Source organism: Sinocyclocheilus grahami, unplaced genomic scaffold (genome assembly GCF_001515645.1).
Source record: "Sinocyclocheilus grahami isolate Dianchi unplaced genomic scaffold, SAMN03320097.WGS_v1.1 scaffold1160.1, whole genome shotgun sequence".
NCBI classification, from domain to species: domain Eukaryota; kingdom Metazoa; phylum Chordata; class Actinopteri; order Cypriniformes; family Cyprinidae; genus Sinocyclocheilus; species Sinocyclocheilus grahami.
This window is the reverse complement of record NW_015506339.1, coordinates 252170-266018: the sequence shown is the minus strand read 5'-3', so window position 1 is coordinate 266018 and position 13849 is coordinate 252170. Positions and strand designations below refer to the sequence as shown.

Sequence of the window (13849 nt, the reverse complement as noted above, 5' to 3'; positions counted from 1 at the left end):
CTGTGATGGGGCTGACGAGACGTGAGACGTGTGGATCCATCTGCAAGCTTTTATTAAAGAGACGTGGTATAACAGGCAGGGTCGAACAATGGCAAACAGGTATATGGCGGGCAAAAACACCCACCATCGCTTCGGGGAACACAGCAGCGAGCACCACTACCTCAAGAGATACTGTAGCTTCAGCCGCCGACTCTGGAGACCCGATAGAGGATGCTGCCGCCTCTGGGAGTTCTGTGGAGGTGTATGCAGCCCAAACACAACAACAAGCGATCCCCATCAGGGGAAACACTTCAGACAAGGGAATTAGTTCATACGCCATCTTGTGAGCGTGCTCTAGTGTGGCCGCCATTTTGTGACCAGGCTCCGCTGCCGCCGCCATTTTGTGAGCGTGCTCTGGTACAGCGCCAGAAATCAGTGTGACGTAAAACACTGTTTATATAGAGCAAACTCTCTGTAACATGTGACCAGAAGTTCATCTTCTGAGAATTCAAAAGCATCAACTGCATTATTATTGCATTGCATTATTAATTGTTGATCATTCTCTGAATATCTGATATTGAGGACCATCTCTCAATTATTTTCTACATGGAAATCAATATTTGACACAAATATTGTCAGTATTTGTATTGAATTGATTCTTTACAATTTTTTTTTAAGAAATGCTTTATAAAAAGACATGAATTATACATTATAAAATTGAATTATACAAAATACCAATTTTTAAGTGCCACAAGAGCTAAACATGAATTTCACTGCTGTGTAATGTTAATATTGCAATAAAAAAAAAAAAAAAAAAAAAAAAAATGTAATTCATTCCTGTGATGAAAAGCTGAATTTTCAGCAGCCTTTACTCCAGTTGTCGTTGTTGTTACATTTATTGTCATATCAGCTTCACGTCACATACCTGTATACCTGTAAAATTCAACAATATAATAAAGACAAACATTTAAAAAATTGCACTCAGACAAAAAAAGACAAGATTTTGTACATATAATTCTTTCAAAGATTCTTTAAATGTACTGGTGGTAAAAATTGTACACATTTTTCTGTGTCCATCTCACAAGTTTGTCCATTACTCCAGTCTTCAGTGTCACATGATCCTTCAGAAATCATTGCTGCGCTTTCTTATTATTATCAATGTGGAAAACAGTTGTGCTGATTAATATTGTGAAAAATGTGACGTTTATTTTCACGTCATCATCTTTGATGAATAGACAGTTCAAAAGAACAGCATTTATTTGAAATAGAACTATTCTGAAACATTATAAACATCTTCACTGTCACTTTTCATCAGTTTAGTGCATCCTTGCTGAATAAAAGTATTATTTCGGTGTAGTGTATGTCACTAAAATGTTATTTTGAGATGGCTAAAAAAATTGCTGAATAATGAGAATATTGCACATTTTCGGAAGCTCTCTCAAAGCAGGTTCACTTTTCCCACTACTTGTCTGCATCCAGTTTGTGCGTACTGTCTTACAGCTGCAGTGTGATAGGCCAGTTCATCCGCCAGTCTCTCTACATGACTGAGGTCGGGGAAAAACCCTTCGAGGGTCATTTCCTCTAGAAAGCACTGTATGACGTGTTCCCGCTCCAGCAGGGAAAGAGGGATGAGTTCGACCGCGGGCTCCATCCATAGAGGATGGATTAGAGACAGGGCCCGTCGGAGCGGTTTATGGGCCCCGGCGGTGGAGGCGTTTTGAAGAACATGAGCTGTGATCACCCTTTGCCCCAGACTGCTGAGAAAAACGTAAACCACGTTCAGAAACTCATTGGTCTGATTGGACTGAAGAAACGTCTGCAGGATGTCCAGCAGCGGAGACGGCATCAGTTCCACCTCGTCCAGGATGAAGAAGGGAATCTGCTCCTCTTCCTCGGCTCGAGCCACTACCTCTGATATACGCTGAGATAGTTTGGAGGCGCAGAGTTGCACCGCGTCCTGTAGGGGGCAGTGGTGTTTGGATAAATAATGCACCACTAGCTTGTCGTCGACCATGGAGCGGAAGTGGCGTGCCAGCAGGCGACCCAGGTGGCTCTTCCCAACGCCGGATGCCCCGTGCAAAGACAGGGCGAGGGGTTGCTGGTGGGCATAAGTGGACAGGTAATCGTTCAGATGCTCCATCAGCTCCTCTAGCGCCTCCGGCTGGCCAAACACCTCCCTGTGCAGCGACCTCTCCAAACCCTCGAGATCGTACTTCAACACATGGTCGTCCAGATTCTCAATAGCGTTGTAGACCTGGGAGAACAGGAACAGAATCTTTTTAACAATAAGTTATGCATGTAAATACACAGTTATATTAAATAATTTTAACGTTGTTATGAAAAAAATGGGGAAGTCGTGGCCTAATGGTTAGAGAGTCGACTCGTAACCCAAAGGTTATTTGTAGGAATTGTAGGTGGGGGGAGTGAATGTACAGCGCTCTCTTCCACCTTCAATACCACGACTGAGGTGCCCTTGAGCAAGACACCGAACCCCCAACTGCCCCCCGGGCGCCGCAGCATAAATGACTGCCCACTGCTCCGGGTGTGTGTTCACGGTGTGTGTGTGTGTTCAGTGCTGTGTGTGTGCACTTAGGATGGGTTAAACGCAGAGCACTAATTCCTAGTATGGGTAACCATACTTGGCCACATGTCACGTCAATTTCACTTTCACTTTCACAAAATTGCATTGTTATAATATTACAACAGCAATTTTTCTTTTTTTCTCAAGTTTCTTTTTGTGAAAGATAGAACCTGTAAAAGAACATATTGTGCAAAAGTCTCAGTAATGCTAGATTTTTCTTCAAAACATTGTTTTAAGGCAGTACTTGTGGATTTTTGTGGACCGTACGTTGGCTGTCAAACTCATTGTGCATACAAAAATCTCACTGGAATAGTACAATTAATGGCAAAAATGAATGTTTGGAGAATATATACGTATATATATATATATACTATTAAAATATTCAGTAGTATTTTGAATCACTTTTGAATATTTAATATTTAAATTTTCTTAGTAATTATTAATTTTCTTTTCTTCCCATTTAGCTTTAATTTATTTTTATTTCCGTTTTTATTTTAGTAATTGTAGTTATTATTTCTGTGAAATTTCTAAAGTTTCTCAAATTTGTAAGTTTAGGTTTTTAATATTCTAATATTTATATTTTACTTAACAAAAACAAACATTCATATGAAGAGTTTATTTGCAAAAACAGATAACTTCCTTTTTTGAAATGTTCAAAAATCATGTTTTTTTGATGTAATCATGTTTTTATTGTGTTTTATTGTTTTAGTTAGCTGTAATTTTTTGTTATTTTTTTTGCCTAATCAAAATAACCCAACTCAAGTTTGATTGAGATTAATTGGAATGCACAGTGAAAAAGTTATGTTTTTGCAAATGAACTCTTCATATATATATATATATAATAGTTAAATAATATTCATATATACACTCCCCTCCAAAAGTATTGGAACAGTGAGGCCAATTCCTTTATTTTTGCTGTAGACTGAAAACATTTGGGTTTGACATCAAAAGATGAATATGAGACAAGAGATCAACATTTCAGCTTTTATTTTCAGGTATTTTCATCTGCATCTGATAAACCCAACTTAGAAGATAGCACCTTTTGTTTGAAACCACCCATTGGTCATGTGACCAAAAGTATTGTAACAGACGGACTTAAACTAGATTAAAGTGAATTAGACTTAATATTTAGTTACAAATCCTTTGCTTGCAATAACTGCATCAAGCCTGTGACCCATTGACATCACCAAACGTTTGCATTCTTCTTTTGTCATGCTTTTCCAGGCTTTCACCACAGCTTCTTTCAGTTTTGGGGGGTTACTCCCTCCAGTCTCTTTTTTTAGCAGGTAAAATGCATACTCTATAGGGTTTAAGTCTGGAGATCGACTTGGCCAGTCTAAAACTTTCCACTTCTTGCCCCTGATGAACTCCTTTGTTGCTTTGGTATGTTTTGGGTCATTATCTTGCTGCATGATGAAGGATCTCCCAATAAGAGGAAAGTTGTGGCCTAATGGTTAGAGAGTCGGACTCGTAACCCAAAGGTTGCGCGTTCGAGTCTCAAGTCCGGCAGGAATTGTAGGTGGGGGGAGTGAATGTACAGCGCTCTCTCCCACCTTCAATACCACGACTGAGGTGCCCTTGAGCAAGGCACCGAACCCCCAACTGCTCCCCAGGCGCCGCAGCAAAAACATGGCTGCCCACTGCTCCGGGTGTGTGTTCACTGCTGTGTGTGTGCACTTTGGATGGGTTAAACGCAGAGCACTAATTCCTAGTATGGGTAGTCACTTTCATAAGTTTGGTTGCATCTTTCTGTAAATTGGCATACAAAATGTTTCTGTAGACTTCTGAGTTCATTTAGCTGCTGCCGTCATGTGTTTTAAAATATTTCTGTCATAGTCGGGAATATTTAAAATCCCCACTATGACATGTCTGGTAAAAAGAGGACAAACCAATGGTAGATGGGAGGAAACCTCTTTAAAAACAATCAGTTCTGGCACAGAAATGACACTCAAGGAAAAGATCAGGCAGAATTACCTGGATGAAGACGATCACGCTGAAGAGCAGCAGGAAAGGTTTCGCCCCGCTGCGCTCTTTCTTTGGCTTAAATATCAAAGCGTCATTTGGGAACAGCACACGGGACTTCCTGCGCTTGGACTTCCTGGTCTGGGGACTCTTAGGGTGCAAACTCCCATCAGACACAGCCGAGTTAGTGCTCAACCTGACTGAATTAGATCTCTTTAGGTACTTCTTCTTGATCCGGATCATGGCTTTCAGCTGTGGAGAGAGGATAGACGTGCTTTGCCCACCTTCCTTCTCCTCATCTCCTCTCTCCTTTTCCACCTGAGCATCCATTGAAACCTCTTCACAGTCCACCATCGGCCTGGGAAACTGAGAGAAGCAAACGAAATGTCTACGTATGTTATAGTTTTTCACATTAGGTTTGTGTTTTATAGCATAGAGCTCCTCAAAGGTCATGCAGTTCTGCCAGAGGTCACGGTAGGTAGCGTGACTTACTTTAAACAGTCTTGCATTTTGCTGTATCTTGGCAAATGCTTGATAATTAGAGGTAATTAAGAGCTGGATTTGGCAATAATAGACGTGTGTGTGTATGTGGATGTAGAGCATGAACCTGAGGCAAGAAAAGTGTAAAGCAAAGAGCATTATGGCCCTAAATCAACCTAATTGCTCTTTTAAAGTCTAAATAGTGGCTCATAAATAGTTTTCGCTTTTCAAGGCTTTTTAAGGTCATTGAGAAAGTTCTAATATTAAATTATGCTCACATTAAAAGCACATTTCTGATACAGGCTATAATTTAGAGAGTTTATTGACAGTATTGACAAAAAAATGTGTGGTTATGAATCACCATGCATGTAATATTATTAAGCAAATGTTACAAGTCATATAAAATATAATACATGCTGATTTGTGCCTGTAAACTGAGCAAAAGGAACGAGCATCAAACAAATCTTCATTTATGTTGAGAAATAACCAAGGAATGTGCCATGACAATATAAATTGTTTAAATTATATTCGAGGTAAGCTCTGCTACATCTCAGGTTCAGGGTTAATAAAAAAAATTATAATAATTGAAAAGTAAACTAAAACAAAATTAAAATTTTTGATTAGTACTAAAATTACTCAAATCTAAAACTGGAATAAATGTGAACAAAAAACTATGATAAATAAAAACTGAAAAAAGTAAAAAAAAAAGACAAAAACAACAAAATTACTAAATAAAAATGGAAAATCTAAAAATAAGTGACAAATATTACTACAGGAATAATAGTATACTAAAACAACAATTCGTTCATAATTATAATTTTTAAGCATCTGACATAAAAACATCTTGCCTGGCAAGATGAAAAACCAGCCTCATAATGACCTAAAACGCATCCGCATAATTGTGGCATCTTTTGCATGATCAAACACAACTAATATTTTCTTCAGAAAACATATAGTAATCTAGTTTCTATTTACTCAAGATCCACACGTATACATGTAGGGAATGTGCAAACATATTTCTCACTAAATTTTTCGACAGTGCTCTCTTGTGTATTACTTCAGGCATATTATCTGAAGAGTATTTCCTCGTCTTCCACAAGTCTGGGCAGAAAGAGAGAGAGAGAGGGGGGGGGGGGCTATGTTCTCATACAGTATGTGAGTGTGTGATGAGTTTAAAAGGTTATTTTTCAAAGCTGTAATTAAAACAAAGATCAATGGAGTACATTTTAGAAGATTTTTTTCAGTCTTTCCACTTCAATTTTGTTTTTGTGAAATTTGCAGATTTTTGGGAAAATATTTGCTTTGTTTATTTTAATGTACTTTATCTATTTGCACATGTAGCTTGCGTTCTGCAAGTGAACGGCGTATTATTCAGTTTGCTGATTTCCTATGAACATGGTGAAAATGTTTTTTTGTTTTTACAGTGGTTTGTTCATATAACATTTGCCTGATTTCCTATGAACATGGTGAAAATGTTTTTTTCTTTAGTGGCCATTGACAGTATTTTCTGAATAATGACTGTTCCACCTTTATTTGGCCCTCTAACTCTAGCACTTTCTATTCTATTTTATCTACATTTATCTTTTTTTTAAATTAATTTTTTAAAAATAAATATATATTTATATTTTTCTATTCAATTGTTTCTATTCTATCTACTTGTTTTCTTTGTGTGTATGTGTGTGTGTATATATGTGTGTGTGTATAATATATATATATATATATATGTTTTTACAGTGGTTTGTTCATATAACATTTGCCTGATTTCCTATGAACATGGTGAAAATGTTTTTTTCTTTAGTGGCCATTGACAGTATTTTCTGAATAATGAAATAATAAACAACATTATCCAAAATTCCCTCACATTTTGAAACATAGCACTTCAGAAAGCTTTTAATACAAAAAATGTTAGCAAAGTATGGCGATATCTTGATACTTTCCCCCGTATTCACCAGTGGTGTCTTGCCTTAAATATAAATGCCTTGTTTATTTAATGCAATGACAGTTTTAAGTGTGCCTTAAGTGTCAAAAAGACATTGTCGATGCATATATGAAAACATGACTGTATATTTTCATCTTTGGAGTGATGGTTGGAGAATGGTGTTTGTTTGCACACAGCTCTGTGAGGTCAGTTATGCAAACTTTACCATGCAAATGGTTCTGTTGCACAGCAGCAGTAACATAAAACACGAATATTCGCTCTTAAGAATAAAAGTTCTTTATTGGCATATGGTTCAATGAAGAACCTTTAACATCTATGCAATGTTAAAGATATAGATTCCAAAACAGGGTTTTTGCAGAGAAGAACCATAGAAGAACCATTTTTGGTTCCCAAAGAACTTTTCAGTCAACAGTTCATCAAAGAACTGTTTTATTTTTCTTAGTGTGAAGAACATTTTAAAAACCTAAAGAACCACTATAAAGAACCTTTTGTCCAGTAGAAAGGTTCTAAGAATGTTGAAGGTTCTTCATCGAACCATAAATGACCAAAGAACCTTTATTTTTAAAAGTGTGCATCCATCCAGGTTTCTAAATAGTGGAAAAGTTCTTCAGATTTTTTTAAGAAGAAATGGTTATTTTAGGAACTGTTCACTCGAAGGTTCTTTGAGCAACCAAAAAGGGTTCTTCTATGGCATAACCTTAATTTTTAAGAGTATAAAGACAGTGTGACAATGATCTAGATTAGTTTTTGGCCACATCACTGACAGATGCCTGAACTTGTCTGATTATATGGATATGCAATATAACATGGGCCTTTACCTTGGAGGGATCAGTCTGGTATCAGCTGTGATGATATCATGCGACGAAGAGAAATATATGAGTCATCAAGATCACAACGAAAGCAAGAAGATGAGAGAGAAAACAGAGACTGTTACCTTCAAAGTTGCACGAGGCGTCTACTTGCTTCCTGCTCCTTGAGTCTTGGTTCTGTTCTTTAAGGTGGTGATTTTGATGATTGATAGTCGATGAGATTCCCTCTTCCAAACGCACCAGTCCTGTCCACCTGTCCGGATACCTGCTCACTCCTACTGCATTCACTCCATCTCTGTGTTTGAGCTCCACCCTCTCGCTACCGGTTGTCATTTCCTCTTCCTATGATATGGAATAAACCGCAAACAAGTAGCCTGTATAGCACGGTCATGGTAAAACTGTAGCGGCACGTTCAGATGGAAAAAGTCCCAATGCAAATCACATAGAAAACTGTGCATGCTTTAAATAACCTTTTAGACTAATTTGGGATAGTATAAATAATCCTATTATTAATATTTATGGTTTTAGGTTAAAGGGGTCATATGATGTTGCTAAAAAGAACATTATTTAAGATTTAAGGTTCAAAAAACACATTATTTTCCACATACTGTACTTTATTGTTTCTCCTCTATGCCCCGCCTTTCTGAAACGTGTCGATTTTTACAAAGCTCATCGGTCTGAAAAGCGAGGTGTGCTCTGATTGGCCAGCTATCCAGTGCGTTGTGATTGGCCGAATTCCTCAATCATGTGACGGAAATGTTACGGCCCTTACCATATTGTGATGCCCTGTCCGGCCGGAGCGACGAGACAAAAACAATAAAACCCATCCTTTAAGTCTATTAGAGCATGGCCTGCTGTCTTAAGGCTTTATGATCAAAGCTCTGTAGTTTCAAATCATAAAATACAATGCAATAAATGATGACTGAGAGATGAACGAATAAACAGAAGCCTGATGATCACATTTGATAATCACGATTTTTCAAAAAATGTATGGATAATCAAGTAAACCTAAGTTGCTTCAGTCCAGTAGTGTTCATCTTGAAATATTACTAACAAATATAAAAGTTATTCTTACATGTTCTCTATAAAATCAGTACAGATTTCACAGCAAAAAGGCCAGCAGGAGGACATTTGTACAATTATAAGGGCCTTTTACTTGCTAAAAAAGGATAAATTATCACCATCGACAAAGAGCTTGCAAGCCAAGTGTTTTTCCATTCCTACAATTGTTTAGCATAATCTTATACAATAATTTTTGAATGAATGAATGAATCAGTCTGCATCACTGACGTATCTCTACATTGTTCACAAATTGTCTAAATAACATTTACATAACCATTCTGTGGGTGGAACAGAAAACTAATTTATTTTGCATTATTTGCAGTCTATTTCACTAATTATTCAATTAGGGTAATTTTGCTGGAGGAACAGGATTCCTAACAGGAAAATTAACAGTAGTAAGTCCAAGAGTCCAGACAGAAACAGACCATGAAAGTTCATGTCCTTGAATTTCCACCTGACAGACGTTTGTCACAACGTTCGTCATCTGTACGTTTGTTTGTACACAAAACTGAACGACCGCTTGAGTCACGATCTTGAGTGGACATTGAGTTTATGTTTTCATGGCAACATTACATGGCAACACTTTTGGGATTTGCAGTTCTGATTTTATTGCAAATTACATATATTTTATGCCATACAGTAGGGGAGACACACTTCATAATTGAACCCAGAAAAAAAAATACTTATAATATTGTTATAAATAAATAATTATAAAATGACAACAATAAAAACATAACTTGCACTTTGAACGAATAAACCATATAACAACAATAAAAATAATAATACATAAATGTATTAAAACATATATTCTAATTACAATTAAATTAGCATAATATTTATTTCAATAATAATAATTATTATTAGTGTTAGGAAATTGTTATTATTGATTTATTATTAGTTATTATTATAATAATTAATAATAATAATATAATTAATAATAAAATAAATAAAATAAAATGTATTAGAATAATTGAATCAAAATAATAACATATGTTTTAAAAAAAATCTAAATATTGATAAAATCGCCTTTAAAGTTGTCCAAATGAAGTTCTTGGCAATGCATATTACTAATCAAAAATTAAGTTTTTATATATTTACGGTAGGAAATTTACAAAATATCTTCATGGAACATGATCTTTACTTAATATCATAATGATTTTTGGCATAAAAGAAAAATCTATACATTTGACCCATGCAATGTTTTTTTTGGCTGTTGCTATAAATATACCCCAGCGACTTAAGACTGGTTTTGTGCTCCAGGGTCACATATACAAATAAAAAGGGTGAGTGTTTCCTGTTCTTCAGATAGAAAGGTGACTGATTACTCATCCACTGGGAGAAAGGCATCAGGAAAACCCACTGTATGTGGGAGTGATGTGAGTAACACTGCTGGTTTGTTTGTGGTGAATTGTACTGGCCTTGACCCCAGAGACACAAGAGCCACTTGCTCATCTGCCTGAAAGAGGGGAGAAATTTAGTGCAGTGGGAGGAAGCTTGTTTTGTTTGGCATTTTCATGCACTTCATAAGATGACATTTTTTGTCCCTGTTGTTCTGTAAAGCGTAACAGTGACTATTTCAGCAGATTCAGGCATTTCATTTTCTCCATAGGGATGAATGTTTCAAAAGTCTTCAATAAAACATTGTAAAAATTAACCAAACTTGACAGATTCATAGCAAAATTACAAACTTAGAACAAAAATATATGAAAATTAAAAAAGCATGAATGATGAATGAATGGTACAGTATCAAACTTTTGTTATTAGTTCTAGTTTTAATTGAAAATAAGTAAAAGCTATTGCAGTAAAATCTTTGGGGTCAGTAAAATTTTCTTTCAAACATTTTTTTCCCCCAAAAGTGACAGTAAAGACTAATGCATTGTTATACTTTTTTTTACAATAAATGCTGTTCTTCTGAACTTCCAAAGAATCCTGATAAAAACATATCACGGTTTTTACAAAAATATGAAGCAGCACAACTGCTTTCAACACTGATAATAACAAAAAATGTTTCTTGAACATCAAATATGCATACTATAATAATTTCTGAAGGATCATGTGACATCGAAGATTGGAGTAATGATGCTGAAGATTCCACTTTTCCATCACAAGAATATATTACATTTTAAAATATATTCAAACAGAAAACAGTTGTTTTAAATTGTTTTTATTTGAATAATTGTAGCGCATAAGAGATTTCTTAAAAAAAAAATCTTACTGAATATATACTCCCTAGTGCTCAAAATCTGGATAGTAATCTTTTTCTTTCTTTTTTTTTTATAAAGTTGAAATTACACTGACTTCATATTTTATATCATTATGTAATCTCAGGGTTTATTGTAGATCTGTCTTTTATCCGTATATGTTAGCCTATCTGAGAGGTTTATACATTATCAGTACAAACCAGTTTCTCAACAGAGAAAATAAAGGGTTTTTTCTTACTTATGGAGACTGCTCTGTTGTAAGAAGAAGAAAAAAAACACTTGCAAACATTAAGACAGTAATAACTGGTAAACATTATTTAATAGTACTTAAACATCAACAAAAGCTTTTCATGTAGTGTGCCACAACTCTCATTCTCATATAGTACACACACACACACACACACACACAAACACAAACAGACTCAACATGCAAAACAAATCTGACCTCCGCAAAAACAGACAAACCTCGTGCCAGTTCCCATGAAGGACACACATAACCAGCCCACACCAGTTTACTGAAGCAGACACACACACACACAATCTAATTCTTTCAATGAAATCTCTTTTTACATCAGAAACACATTCAAAGCAGTTCACATGCTGTACACAAGCAGAGTAGTAACACAAACAGACTGCTGTAATCCGGTCTGCTCTGTCTTTGTGTTGGCTTAAAGGGATAGTTCACCCAAAAATGAAAATGTAATGTTTATCTGCTTACCCCCAGGGCATCCAAGATGTAGGTGACTTTGTTTCTTCAGTAGAACACAAACGAAGATTTTTAACTCAAACCGTTGCAGTCTGTCAGTTATATAATGTCAGTGGATGGGAATCACGGCTTTGAGAGTCAAAAAAACATACACAAACAAAACCAAATTAAACCCTGTGGCTCGTGATGATACATTGGTGTGTAAAGACACGAAACGATCGGTCTGTGCAAGAAACTGAACAGTATTTATGTTGTTTTTTTTACCTCCGATTCACCGCAATGTCTATCTAATTCTTTCAATGAAATCTCTTTTTACATCAGAAACACATTCAAAGCAGTTCACATGCTGTACACAAGCAGAGTAGTAACACAAATAGACTGCTGTAATCCGGTCTGCTCTGTCTTTGTGTTGGCTTAAAGGGATAGTTCACCCAAAAATGAAAATGTAATGTTTATCTGCTTACCCCCAGGGCATCCAAGATGTAGGTGACTTTGTTTCTTCAGTAGAACACAAACGAAGATTTTTAACTCAAACCGTTGCAGTCTGTCAGTTATATAATGTCAGTGGATGGGAATCACGGCTTTGAGAGTCAAAAAAACATACACAAACAAAACCAAATTAAACCCTGTGGCTCGTGATGATACATTGGTGTGTAAAGACACGAAACGATCGGTCTGTGCAAGAAACTGAACAGTATTTATGTTGTTTTTTTTACCTCCGATTCACCGCAATGTCTGAACTGTCCTGAGCGCGTTCGCGTCTTCTTCTTCAGCCGGTGCGTGACGAGACTTCTTCTTCTTCTTGCTTTACGGCGGATCGCAAACTTATAAGTGCATTACCACCACCTATCTCTGTATCTATCCTAATGATCAAATGGACCATTGACACTCTATCTACAATCTCAATTGGGAGTGTCAATGGTCCATTTGAGAGATAGGTGGCGGTAATGCACTTAGAATAGAAATTTTATTCAGTATTGGAGTTCGGTTCAATGAGGACATGGAAATACAAAAAAGTTCATTCTATCTAATTCTATTAATAGACATGAATTTAACGTGGATGAAAACGAGGCTGTGAGGGAAAGAATCAGTCCAGCTGAAAAAAACGTCTTTCCAACAAAACAAAACAAAACACATAACCCTTTAGTATATAAAAACTATGTTTTGAAAGTTGTGAGTTAGAGAAATCTAGGATCAGGATCTTTATACAGTGCGTGCCATTGTAAATACTAATCTGTCCCTCACAGCCTCATTTTCATCTGTTAAAATTCAATATGGCGTCTAACCTCATTTGCAGTGGTTCTCAACAATAATTCAACTTAGCTGAATTGCTAAAAACATATAATAAAGAGGTAAACTGAAATAAACTTTTTAAACAAATTTCTGGAATCTAGTTTCTGTTCGGGGGGAGCTTTGTCATAGTTACAGCTGAAATACCTTACCTTATATTGGGAGCCTTTGAATATCATGTTGGATAATGGGAGGCCTTTGAGTCAAAAAGGTTGAGAACCACCGGTTTATAAAACAAGACAACCTCTCTTTACTGTGGTAAAGACATTGTATTGCACAACCTGCTGTATATCATTTTTATAATCTACAGCTGTATATAATCTATTTCATAAATATTTTGGACATATAGTACTCAGTGTACTATTGTCTTCTTACATTTTGTGAAGTTACCATACAGTTATGAGTGCCCCCTGGAAGAATTTAGAGCCAGAACATACCAAAGAGTACCATAGTATGTTTAGAATTACCATCCCATACCACCAGATTATTGTCTGTAAGGAACACAAAACAAAGGTACAAGGTGCCATAATGTGTTGTACATTTAACATAGTAGTACCACATAAACACCATGGTACCATTACAGTACTTTTTGTAACCACTATCCTCCTCAGTTGTTAAATATAGCAGTAGACTTCATGACAAGGATTTGCCTTGGATGGAAACATTCAAAAATGTGTTTGTCATGCTGTTTGTTTGTTTTTTATGCTGTCATTTGACCTTTTGACGTGGAGGCAGTCAGTACCAGTAATAATAAAGCCCAAAGTATACTTTGCACAGTCGAACGCTCAGCCTTTCAAAGCCATTTAGAGTGCGCGCACGCATGCGCGATATTGATCCCAG

The 13849-nt window shown here is 36.2% G+C and overlaps 1 protein-coding gene across 1 annotated transcript; it reads right to left on the bottom strand.

Moving 5' to 3' along the window:
• Nucleotides 1-1417: 1417 nt before the first annotated feature.
• On the bottom strand, nucleotides 1418-4853 carry LOC107567459 (torsin-4A-like). The gene is made up of 2 exons (XM_016253139.1): nucleotides 4535-4853; nucleotides 1418-2233 (listed from the first exon to the last, which is right to left on the bottom strand). The coding sequence occupies exons 1-2, from the start codon at nucleotides 4850-4852 to the stop codon at nucleotides 1418-1420; spliced, it is 1134 nt and encodes a 377-aa protein (XP_016108625.1). The 5' UTR covers nucleotide 4853.
• Nucleotides 4854-13849: the final 8996 nt, after the last annotated feature.